The 12,280-nt window shown below is 36.0% G+C and overlaps 1 protein-coding gene across 2 annotated transcripts in view; it reads right to left on the bottom strand.

The window, feature by feature from the left end:
• Positions 1-12,280, bottom strand: part of LOC109073411 (chromosome-associated kinesin KIF4-like) — a 164,828-nt gene that overhangs the window by 112,633 nt on the left and 39,915 nt on the right. For both annotated transcript variants that reach the window (XM_042711200.1, XM_042711199.1), the window contains exon 7: positions 10,227-10,321. In XM_042711200.1, coding sequence (XP_042567134.1) covers positions 10,227-10,321 — 95 coding nt within the window. The remainder of the gene's footprint in view (positions 1-10,226; positions 10,322-12,280) is intronic.

The following is a 12,280-nucleotide window of genomic DNA, read 5'->3' as shown; positions in this document are numbered from 1 at the left end:
TTCTTCATTCCTGAATGTATGCGCACGATTTGTATGTTATGTGTGAGCTTGTGTGCTCTGTCCGTGTGCAGCAATGTAACAGCACATTTATTTCGAGTGGAGATCAACAAACTGTACAACTTACAACATGCTTTAACCTCACACACTCCTCCATCACCATTTTAACCTTCGTTTGTGAACCACATATCTGTCAAGCCAACTTATTAGGTTTAATTTGTGAGTTGGCATAATTTGTGCTCGTGACGGAGCGGTAGCGGAGCGTTCTCGGAGCGAGTGAAAACTTCAATGCTCTGACTTTCAAAAAATCCGCTCCTAGCTCCAGGCAAAAATCACGCCATTCCACTCCTCGCTCCGCTCCGCTCACATACTCTGGAGCAGAACCATGCATCCTTCATTTATATTTCTACAAGGCTCCCTGCAATACAACTCTGATTCTTCAATTGCGCCATCTAGTGGTCTGTTATTGATACAACCATAACTTCTATAACTGATAATGGCCCACTCTAGCGGGTACTGCAAGTCATGTTGAGGTCATTAAAATGTCATATTAATATTTGGCACTCAATTACTTGTCAGGCAAAAACAAAAACATTTATCATTCGTGTTCAAATTTGCAAAGTGTACCAAATTAAACAAAACAATATAAATGCCAAATTTGAATTCATGAATATATAACGGTATCCACGGTATAGCAAAATCTGTATCATGGAACAACATAATACAGGGTTTAACGTTCATACCGGTATAGCGCCCACCTCTACTTGACAGACTTGAAGTTCCACAACTATTGACTCTCACTGGACTTGTGTGTGTGTAATAGGGCTTTGTGATATGGACAAAAAAAACCTATCACGATTTTTTGATCATATTTTTAGGGTGGATAACACTCAAACCACCCCCCCAAGATATCCGCATATGGTTACAGTACATTAAAGGATAATCATGTGATTTTTAAGTACGCCTAAGTTAACTGTAAATGAGAAAAACTTTCCATGAAATTTTTGCAAAATATTCCTTTTTCGAATTGCCTGAAAATCCACCTCATGTGAGTGTAAAAACATTTTTTAGGATATATGGGAGTTTTTGCAAAATTGACGTTTCCACTTGGGGTATTTTCAATTCAATTTCAATTTCAATTTGTGCAATTTGAATGGTAACAAAAGTATGAAGATAAAAGAGTAGCAAAACTCAAGTTGCTTTGAATGTGAGAACTTGTCATAGTGATATTCATATTTTTAAGTTGAAATTTACACTCAGCTCTGATGTGACAAGCTGAATCTTTTGATTTGCACACACAGACAACACTCAAAATTCCTGTGTTTTGAATTCGAAGTTGCAGATTAATTACAAATGAGTAAAATAACATTCACAAACAAAACGAAAGACACAAATGTGGCCAACATATTTACTTTTGCACTTTACTTCAGTTTCACTGTACAACCACAGCACATACAACTTCTCAGATCTTGCAGTACAACTTGAAATCTCAGCATTTTGACTTTTGCTACTCCTTTCACAATATTCCTGTAGCAAAATCCACTTGTGCATGCAGAAGTGAGAGAGCAGAACCGGGGTGGGGCTGTGGTTAATGAAGCTCTTATTTACATCGTGTGTATTTTGTTGATTATAATGAGAGAACTTGAGTTTAAAAATGAGAACGTTTTATTAATCCGTCCATTCTTTAGACTTTCAATGATTTAGCTAAATCGTGCAGGTTTAATTTATTCGTTTCTTGTTTTAATTAGGCCTAAATAATGGGAACGAAATTTTACAGTGCCTCACGTTTTACTAAAACAAAGAAAATAATTTATAAAACACGCAACAATTTCTTAATCAGTGTACAGACAAATATATTTTCCCAAGAAGTTGTCTGTCAAAATAAATGACAGGTAACGAATAAAAACATGCATGTTGTTTTATTAAAGGAATTTTAAAATATAGGCCTAATATATGAGAATATTGACATTTTGCATATTAATCCTTTTTTTTAAACTTGAACTTCAATACTATTAAACTGACTTTAAAATCTCAAGGAGTTTATAAGTTAAAAAGGGTAAAATGTCACAGTGCATGTTAAATAGTTCTAATTATATTGTTAACAAAGTTCATTTAGACTAACAATATAATTAGATTTCTTTTTTTTTTTAAATGAACAATTCCTGTATAAAAATGGGACATCAACCTTTATATTAAACATTTTGAAATCGTCCACAGCTGAGCAACGCCGCGAGGCAGGTTGAGCGTGCGAAGTGAATGTGCTGCACAAAGTCATTTTCAGATGCAATGAAAATAAATTAAAATAAAAAAAACCCTGGATAGCCTAGATTAGGCCCAGACTCTGTTCCTAAGTATATAATAATTATAATTACTGTTAACCCACAGTAACAAATTTTAATGTATAAAATGCTTTAAAAGCTTTAACAGAGATGTCTAGAGGGTATTTAATAGGTCTGCCCCCCACGTAAGATTTTTCTAGTTACTAGCCGTTCATTTGTCATTATTCAACTAATCGCAGGTTTATATTAAATTTACATCGATAATCCATAATGAGCCTTAATATATTCCGCGCTCAAGCACATGCATTAAGTTTGCCACAAAGCACAGGCAGAAGTAGCCTAATAATTGTAAAAAATTAGACATTTTAATTATTTATTAATAAACAAATGTTTTCTTGTCGGCTGCAAGATGAAATTCACAGTGCTGACTTGATCCACATGGACTCGCCTTTAAAGAGAAATACAACCTTCACAGATTACATTTCAAGCTTTCTGTAGATATATTTCTCATGTAGGCTATGTGAGACACCACAATTTTAAGTTAATTCATTATCAGGAAAAATTTCAAGTGATCTAGAGGGCGCCTCCCTGTCCTGCATGCGCATTAATAATTTTCGCACAAACACTTGAATATGAATAATAATTCACATTTTGCATATGCATTACAACGTAAATTATTTTTCACATGCAATTATCCAAAATAAAACCAAAACAAGATTTGTAATGAAGATAAAACAAATAAGAATAAATGCTGCGCGTGCACTCAGCATGACTCGCGCCGTGCAAATCTTGCACGCAGACAAAATTTACACACCTGCATTTAAATGCGGCTGCAATTTTATTTTTTTACTTAAATTATATGAAAGCAAATAAAGGAAGGCTCCCTTTAAAATCACTGAAGTTGTCAATTAATGAAGCTCTTATTTACATTGTGTGTATTTTGTTGATTATAATGAGAGAACTTGAGTTTAAACATGAGAATGTTTTATTAATCCGTCCAGACTTTCAATGATTTAGCTAAATCGTGCAGGTTTAATTTATTCGTTTCTTGTTTTAATTAGGCCTAAATAATGGGAACCAAATTATACAGTGCCTCACGTTTTACTAAAATAAAGAAAATAATTTATAAAACACGCAACAATTTCTTAATCAGTATACAGACAAATATATTTTCCCAAGAAGTTGTCTGTCAAAATAAAGGACAGGTAACGAATAACAAAAATGCATGTTGTTTTATTAAAGGAATTTTAAAATCTAAATTAAAATATAGGCCTAATATATAAGAATATTGACATTTTGCATATAAATCCATGTAGCCAAGCTCACTAAAATAGGCTACCACTATTAATGCTCTGATGCAAAGTAAACCACAATTTATTTTGTATAATATAACACATAATTCATATTATATAAATAATACTGCACACCTATTAAATGTGTCAAATCTAAAATATGGTGTAATACTTTGTAGCTTAGAGAAAATATAAGCACAGGCACAGGCTTGACATTTATCCTGCTTGAATTCGTTCTAAGAAATGCACATAACTTCATAATTACCAAACTTTCATCTGTGAATATTAAATATTTTAACTATAGTGTTTTTCTTTCATTTTCCCTGACTGCAGCCGTCAAATGTAACACATCAGCGAGGCAAAGCTGTCGTCTATTTGCGAAAATGTGCTTTGATGCGCTTGTTTGAAAACTTGTGATTAAAGCGCCACTCAGCGGTCAAAAGCTGCAAATGCACTTTGCAGACGCCGCAGCGGCGGTACGAGCGGCGGTAGAAGCAACGTTTTGGATGTCCACCTACTGTACACAGTATAAGCCAACACATAAAATTCATATTGCACTAGATTAAAAAAAAGTTACTTATTGTATTCAGCAGAAGCCTTCAACTTTAACAGTAGTATTTATAATTTGCACGTGAAGTTGTTTTTAATCTAAAATTTTACTTAATATGTAATAGGCCAGCACATTTAACTAAAGATTTAGAAATACTTCTGTATTGGAAGACCTTTGTATATAATAGTTTGATGTGTCAAACTGATGTTTATCCATGTCCACAGTCCATCACCAGACAACAGTTGGTTTTCATGTTCTTGCATGGTCTTTTACCTCAAGTCTACCTGTGTAATTTGTTTACACAAGAAACTGAGGACAACACAGAATTATAAAAGAGCACACTGGCTGCTGCTGTTGCGTGACGTCATCACGTAAATAAACCACCCAATTTTATTGGTCAGGCATTGACCAATAAAATGGCTTAATTCGCACCACAACCCCCGTTCTGCTCTCTCACATCAGCATATACAAATGCACAAGTGAGTTTTGCTACAGGAATATCGCGAAAGGAGTTGTTAACTTTAAAGGGGTCATATGATGCTTTTTTTTTTTTAAAGATCATTATTTTGTGTATTTGGTGCAACAAAATATGTTGACATGCTTTAATGTTCAAAAAACACATTTTTCAAATACTGTACATTATTGTAGGTCCTCTATGCCCCACCTCTCTCAAACGAATCATTTTCTACAAAGTCACTCATTTTAACAAGCGCAGTCTGCTCTGATTGGCCAACTGACCCAGTGCATTGTGATCGGCCGAATACCACAAGCACTCGTCGGAAATGTAATGCCCATTTCCATAATCACGAGCTTCATCTTTCAAAATACAGTTAATAATTAATAATGTCCTTAGTTTTACCATCAGTTCAAACCCGAAAGGGGAACAGTAGCGTGACAGACACCGTGATGAAGCTCGTATGTATTTGCAGTACACAAGCCATGGACGGTTAAGACATTTGTCTCCACTGTGTGACCCTGTCGCTCTCTCTCTCTCTCTCTCTCTCTCACACACACACGCACACACAAACACACACAAAACGCGCAAAACTCCGCATTTGACAGTCAACAGCAAATACTTAAACTAATAACAAAACATACTTACAGTAGCTGATTCAGAAGTGCCAGATTGTCGTAGCAAAGTCAGAATTACTTCCTCTCCTAGGTCCACGAAACAGTCATCCATAGTGCATTGCTGTTCTGTTGTAAGTAATCTTAAAGATTCCTAAATGCATCTACTTTGGGAAGGCAAAATAAAGTGCTTTTGCTTTCGCCTAGATACACACAGCATCTCCCTGACATGGCTGCTTCAACACTTCAACTGCAGTTACTGAAACCACGCCTTCTTTCTTTGCGTGAACATTTGGGTGGCATTATGCAAATATTTCCACATTGACGTAGATATGTGGGGGGGGGCGGTGTTAGAACGAGCCATTTTAGGGGGGCGTGGCAGAGTCTTAACTTTGATAAAGAACAACTCTTTGAATTTGAGACTTTAGTCTTTGCAACTTTACAGATCTTCTTTACGCACTTTATGCAAGAGCTTGTAACACTCCAAAGAGAAAGGAAAAATTTAAACTGCATCATATGACCCCTTTAAGGCTTTTGCTGAATACAATAAACTTTATTTTTATTTATGAATTTTATGTGTTGCTTGTACTGTGTACTTGTTGTATTACAGCCATATTATTGGGAAGTTACTCCCTTACCTGCATCAATTTTTATCCTGTTTCAAATTTTAATTATGCCTTATTGCAGGGATCCTCAAATATGACCTACAAGATCTCCTTTCCTGCAGAGTTTAACTCCAAACCTAATCTAACACACCTGAGCATGCTAGTCAATGTCTTCAGGATCATTAGAAAATCACAGGTAGGTGAGGTGAGCTAAACTCTGCAGCACATTGGCCCTCCAGGACAAGATTTGAGGAACCCTGCCTTATTGGCTTTATATAGAGGCCTTAAAGGGTTAGTTCAGCCAAAAATGAAAATTAGGTCATTAATGACTCACCCTCATGTCGTTCCAAACCTGTAAGACCTCCATCATTCATCTTCGGAACACAGTTTAAGATATTTTAGATTTAGTCCGAGAGCTTTCTGATCCTCCATTGAAAATGTATGTACTGTATACTGTCCATGTCCAGAAAGGTAATAAAAACATCATCAAAGTAGTCCATGTGACATCAGAGGATCCGTTAGAATTTACTGAAGCATCGAAAATACATTTTGCTCAAAAAATTCATTCATCATTTTCTTCTCTTCCGGGTCTGTTGTGAGCGCGTTCACAACACTGCAGTGACGCCGCTGACGTACAACGCTACTGACGTGTTTTCTTTGTTATTGGGCGCAACAGAGAACACGTCAGCAGCGTCATACGTCAACAGTCACAGCAGTCGCGTTCACAACAGACCCGGAAGAGAAGACAATCCTGAATAAAGTCGTAATAGCATTTTATTTTTGGAGCAAAATGTATTTTCGATGCTTCAATAAATTCTAATTGACCCTCTGATGTCACATGGACTACTTTGATGATGTTTTTATTACCTTTCTGGACGTGGACAGTATACCGTACATACATTTTCAATGGAGGGACTGAAAGCTCTCGGACTAAATCTAAAATATTTTAAACTGTGTTCCGAAGATGAACGGAGGTCTTACGGGTTTGGAACGACATGAGGGTGAGTCATTAATGACAATTTAAATTTTTGGCTGAACTAACCCTTTAATGGACATTATATAAAGTGATTCAACATATTACAGCCATGTTATTCTGCAATATATAGGATAAACATATGAAAGATGTTGCACTATTTGTCTACAAGATACTTGAACCCCAACATGAATGTAGTGACTTAAAATCAATAGTGAATTTGGCTAATTCCAGCATTTTATAAATAACTGATACATGTACATAAAAATGTTTCTTTCCACAAGGCAAGTCGCGCTGGCTGGCCTTGGTCATTGGCCAGAGGCATTAAGAAATAAAATGGCTTAATTCGCACCCCAGCCCCGCCCCTGGTTCTGCTCTCTCACTTCTGTATGTACAAGTGCACAAGTGAGTTTGCTACAGGAATATCATGAAAGGAGTAGCAAAAGTCAAAGCACTGAGATTTTAAGTTGAACTGCAAGATCTGAGAGGATGTAAGTGCTGACCTGTGGTTGTACAGTGAAACTGAAGTACAAAAGTAAATACGTCGTACACATGTGTGTCTGTCATTTAGTTTATGTGAATGTCATTTTACACATATGTAACTATAAATGTGCAACTTTAAATTCAAAACAGGTGTTTTGACTGTTGTCTGTGTGTGCATATCAAACGATTCAGCTTTTCACATCAGAGCTGTGAGTTTAAATTTCCACATTCAAATACAAATATTAATATGACAGGTTTGATACCTATTCTACCTGAATAGGTATCAAAACGTTCAATCCTTTATCAGTGAATCTCCTAAACTCGGGACATAAGGTGGGTGTGAAATAAGGGTGGTACTGCAGGTACTGAACATTTGTGTCAATTACTGTCCTATAATTGAATCTATTTTTTATGCAGCAGCCTTTATGGCCGTGACAAATGTCCCCAGGGACAAATAAAGTAATCTTGAATAAGCTGCCAGAAGCAACTATTAACAGAATTAACTATTACAATCAACTAATCGGTCCAGCAAACAACCAGTGTAATTATATATAAACTCTTGCATAATGTTATTTTTTGGCCACATTAAAAAAAAAAAAAAAAAAAAAAAAAAAAACATTTTTACAATACCAATGTATTAGAGCATGTAGCTCATTAAAGGGAATTGTGTTGCAAGCGGTGACCACAGAATCTGTGCAAAAAGTTTCAAGTAAAATCACGAACTAGTCTAAATAAACATGGGGAAAAGATAAAGTAAAACTGTCTTCACATTTATTGCAGTCTCAATTCTAATTCCTAGAAAATCTCTTTAACCTAAAATACCTATAACACAATATCACATTTCTATATTTCAAATCCCTTAAAGGATTTTTAAATTGCATTAAATGTGTCAACAACAACTGGGAACACTTCCCATAACACCCAATGTGCTTGTTACATGCTAACACAACATATTGAGATCTTTAACCAATACGACCTGAATGCAAAAAAGTCTGCAATCAATATCACCCCGTGTTCATTCATTTGGCCAGAGGAGAACTGGTCCCATGACTAAAACTGTTTTTTCCTAAGGTATTTTTCTGCCACCTATTGGAGTTTGGGTTCCTTGCCAATGTTGTATTTGGTTTGCTTAGTTGGAGATTAAAGGGAGATTTAATATTCAGTAATACAGCTTTATCAAAATGACTAAAATTTTGCACTATTAAGAAAAAGGTTATTTAACCAGTTAATACTTAATATGTCTAATCAACGAGAAATTGGTGTTAATGAAATTGTGTTTGTTAAGCTTCAGATGTGGTGCACTAGTTTATGTTGTGCACAGTGTATCTTTCTATTGAACATGGTAGTGTTGTCAAAAGACCCGGTACTTCGGTACCAAGTCGGTACTAAAAAAATGAAAATGTCACGGTACCAGGTTTCTTTAAGTACCGGTGGTACCGAGTACCCGGTCAACCCGGTTCTTGACGCATACAGTGCTATGATTTCCGCGAAGCAAAAAACGCGGACAGAATCTCAAAATCCAGTCATGAAAATGAAACTTACATTTTAATATGGACAGTCACGGAATTTGTCAAAGTTAGCATAAATTAATCAAATCAAATCTCCATATGGACCAGTATCTGTAAATGTTAAGCCGCAAAAGTTGGCTGCCGTCTCAATGAGGACATAAATACATAAACAACATCACCTGAGTCACTTCACAAGCATCGTACGGTTTCATTTGAGTAAAACCAGTGTCAATTTAAAGGTATTCACAACAACCCAAGGTTTCCCACACATTGATTTATTTGTTGCGACCGCCACAATATCAAAACTGACCACCACAAATAGATTTTTCAAAAGGCTTTGACTTCATTGAATAAACATGAGCACTGCACATTTCAAAATCAAAAACCGATGCGGGTGTTTTTATATCACTGTATTTCAGACGGAAACCGACTATTTAGAAAATTTTCGATTTCATTTTCATTTCATTTTGCATGTAATGCTTGATAAGGCAGCGTTTGTCAGCTCAGCGCTGCTTTAAAGCTGTTACCGGAGAAACCTCTATCTCTCCCGCTCTTAAAGCGCCTCCTGCTGGCAGAAAATGAACTTGCATATATATGTATGTATGGGGGTGGGGGAGTGCCGCCACAAATAGTGTTAGGAAACCGTCAAAATAAAAGCTCATTTTTACAAATAGGCATTGTGCTAGAAATATTATTATTATTTAGTAGAATGTATGTGATACTGCTACTACTGTTGAAAATGTATACACCTTTTTTTTAAGAAATAAATCAAACTATTTCTCCCATGTTTTAATTTGAATAGCAAATCCCCTTTATTTAACAAACAATAAAATGTTTTTAAATTTCATTAATTAAAAGACAAATTAAATTTGGGTGAAACTTTTTTTAATGTTTTTCATAATTATATTACTTGTAGAAAAACTTTAAACACAATTGTAAATAAGTTTAAAGAATGGCATTGGTTTTATTTTTAGTGATAAAAAGTTTATTTATTTATTTTTTTTTTTTAATTTGCATATTTTTGTGTTTTGCTTTGGTACCGGAATTGGTACCGAGAACCATGGATTTTCACTGGTATCAGTACCGAATACTGAAATTTTGGTACCATGACAACACTAGAACATGGAGCAAAACATTTTGTGGGAAAGGTAGTTTGTTGTGCTTAAAAATAACAAACCACCTTATTGTGGTAAGGTGCCTTTTACTGCAGTACCTGTCCATTGTGACCTGCATATTATGCAGAATTTTTCCTTTTGTGTTGAGTCATATGGGTTGGAAAGACATAAGAATGAGTAAAAGACCATTCAGTTTTTTTAGGTGCATTATGTCTGTTTTCTGTTCTGATAAACATGTTGCCTCGAAAATGCTGGCATGTAGAGATCCCAACAAAAAGCAAAATTACGAACTTTATTCCTTCAGAAATAGGCAAAAACATAAATAATAAGAATGGATTTTTTTAAATTGCACTCACCCTCTTTGAGTCGATCTCCCTCTGCTTTAGTTTTCTTTTGTCTCTCAGATCCAGCGAGATCCACCAAGTGCAATTTGGAGACCATGACATCACTCTTAAACAAATTTCAGTTTAAATAAGATAACATTTACAATTATTCTACAGTAACAGTAACATTTCACAATTTATCAAAGTGAAGCAAAACATTTTATTAATAAACATTTTCAATTTCTTTCATTAGCACCTTATTGTATCAAAAATGCTTAGCAGTTTTATTGTAAACATTTTTCAGTCACCAACATGTGCATATGTCCATTCTTTATATATAACATGACCAATTATACACTAGGGCTGTCAAAATGGCTGAAAAACTAAATTTGAATTTTGTACTTATATTTTTTTTATCAAAATTCGAATTATTTTCGAATTTAAAACACAATTTCCTTTAGGGTGATGAAAAGCTTTTGGCTTCTCTCCTGAGGCCACAAGAGGGCGCATCGAGCAAAATATTACTAATGCACGTTTATTCAAAGCATTAGAATACATGACTGTGAAGTGAATAATATTTAAAATGTTTATAAACCAATTATAATTAAGTTGCTTAAACAACTATAAACAAAACAGCATCATGTATGCATGCATAGTTTAATACAAAGGGGTGAAAGCCAATCACACTTTTCATTTAAAAACATGAGAGGCAGTGGGGTGGGGGAAAACCCACCATAAAGTCTCGAGATATATTTTTAAAAAGTTGAACTTACATTAATTTACATGGCTTTCTAAACATGCGGCTCTCGTGCAAGTAGCGAGTACAACGTTGATAGAAGATGTCCCTCTAGAAAATGCCAGAAATATGCGTTCTGTTGAAACGGCTTGGTTTCAGTTTTGATGTAAACAAGATCTTCTCCACATTGATGTTCTCTTTTTCCGCAATATTTTGAAAGAACATCGCAGCAGCGCTGCATCTAGTGGCTTCAACTGGATAGGCTAAAAAATATATATATAATGCGATGACACTTACATTGTCATCGCATCTCATGCGCCACTGATAAAAGGCAAAATATACTTCGGCCGTCCGCATCCAAGCACCGTCTGCATTATATCATTTTCATCATCAATAGGACTCGCGGACAGCTGCGCACACCGCCCGCGTGCAGGCAATTTTTGAGACCGGTTAGGGTTATGTACAACAGCGCACGCACAAGGTGAATGATGAGACCGAAGTGGTACTGCGTGTCGTGCTCGTCCGCCTTTTAAAAGCTGTGCTGACGTTGCTGGGCGCAAGACGGAATGCGGAATGTGAAGTATACCCGGGCCGGGGCTTAAAACAGCCTCCTTAACGCACGGCTAAAATTCGAATGCAACGTTTTTGCATTCGAATGTGGATTTTTATTTTAACATTAACATTTAATCATTTAGCAGACGCTTTTATCCAAAGCGACTTACAAATGAGAACAGTAGAAACAATCAGATCAACGAGAGAACAACAACGGTATACAAGTGCTATGACAAGTCTCATAAGTCTAGTACAGAACACGTAGCCAAGGTTTTTTTTTTTTTTTTTTTTTTTTTTTTTTAATATGATAGAAAATAAAAATAAAAGGTAAGTACTAGTATTAGTTGGTTAAAGTGCTGGCGAAAAAGATGAGTCTTTAGATGTTTTTTTTAAAATGAGTAAAGACCTCAGCTGTTCGAATTGAGATCGGGAGGTCATTCCACCAGCTGGGCGCAGTCCAGGAAAAAGTCCATGAGAGTGATTTTGAACCTCTTTGGGATGGCACCACAAGACGTCGTTCACTTGCAGAGCGCAAACTTCTGGAGGGCGCATAAGATTGAACTAATGAGCTTAGGTATGTTGGCACCGTGCCAGTGGTCGTCTTGTAGGCACCTTGAATTTGATCCGAGCGGCTACTGGTAGCCAGTGTAACCTGATGAGGAGAGGAGTAACATGAGCTGTTTTTGGCTCATTGAAGACAACCCTCGCTGCTGCATTCTGGATCAGTTGTAGAAGCTTGATAGTACATGCAGGAAGGCCCGCCAGGAGAGCATTACAATAGTCCAGTCTGGAGAGAACA

This window comes from Cyprinus carpio, chromosome A21 (genome assembly GCF_018340385.1).
Source record: "Cyprinus carpio isolate SPL01 chromosome A21, ASM1834038v1, whole genome shotgun sequence".
NCBI classification, from domain to species: Eukaryota; Metazoa; Chordata; class Actinopteri; order Cypriniformes; family Cyprinidae; genus Cyprinus; species Cyprinus carpio.
The sequence above is the reverse complement of the archived record's forward strand: the minus strand, read 5'-3'. Positions and strand labels throughout refer to the sequence as shown.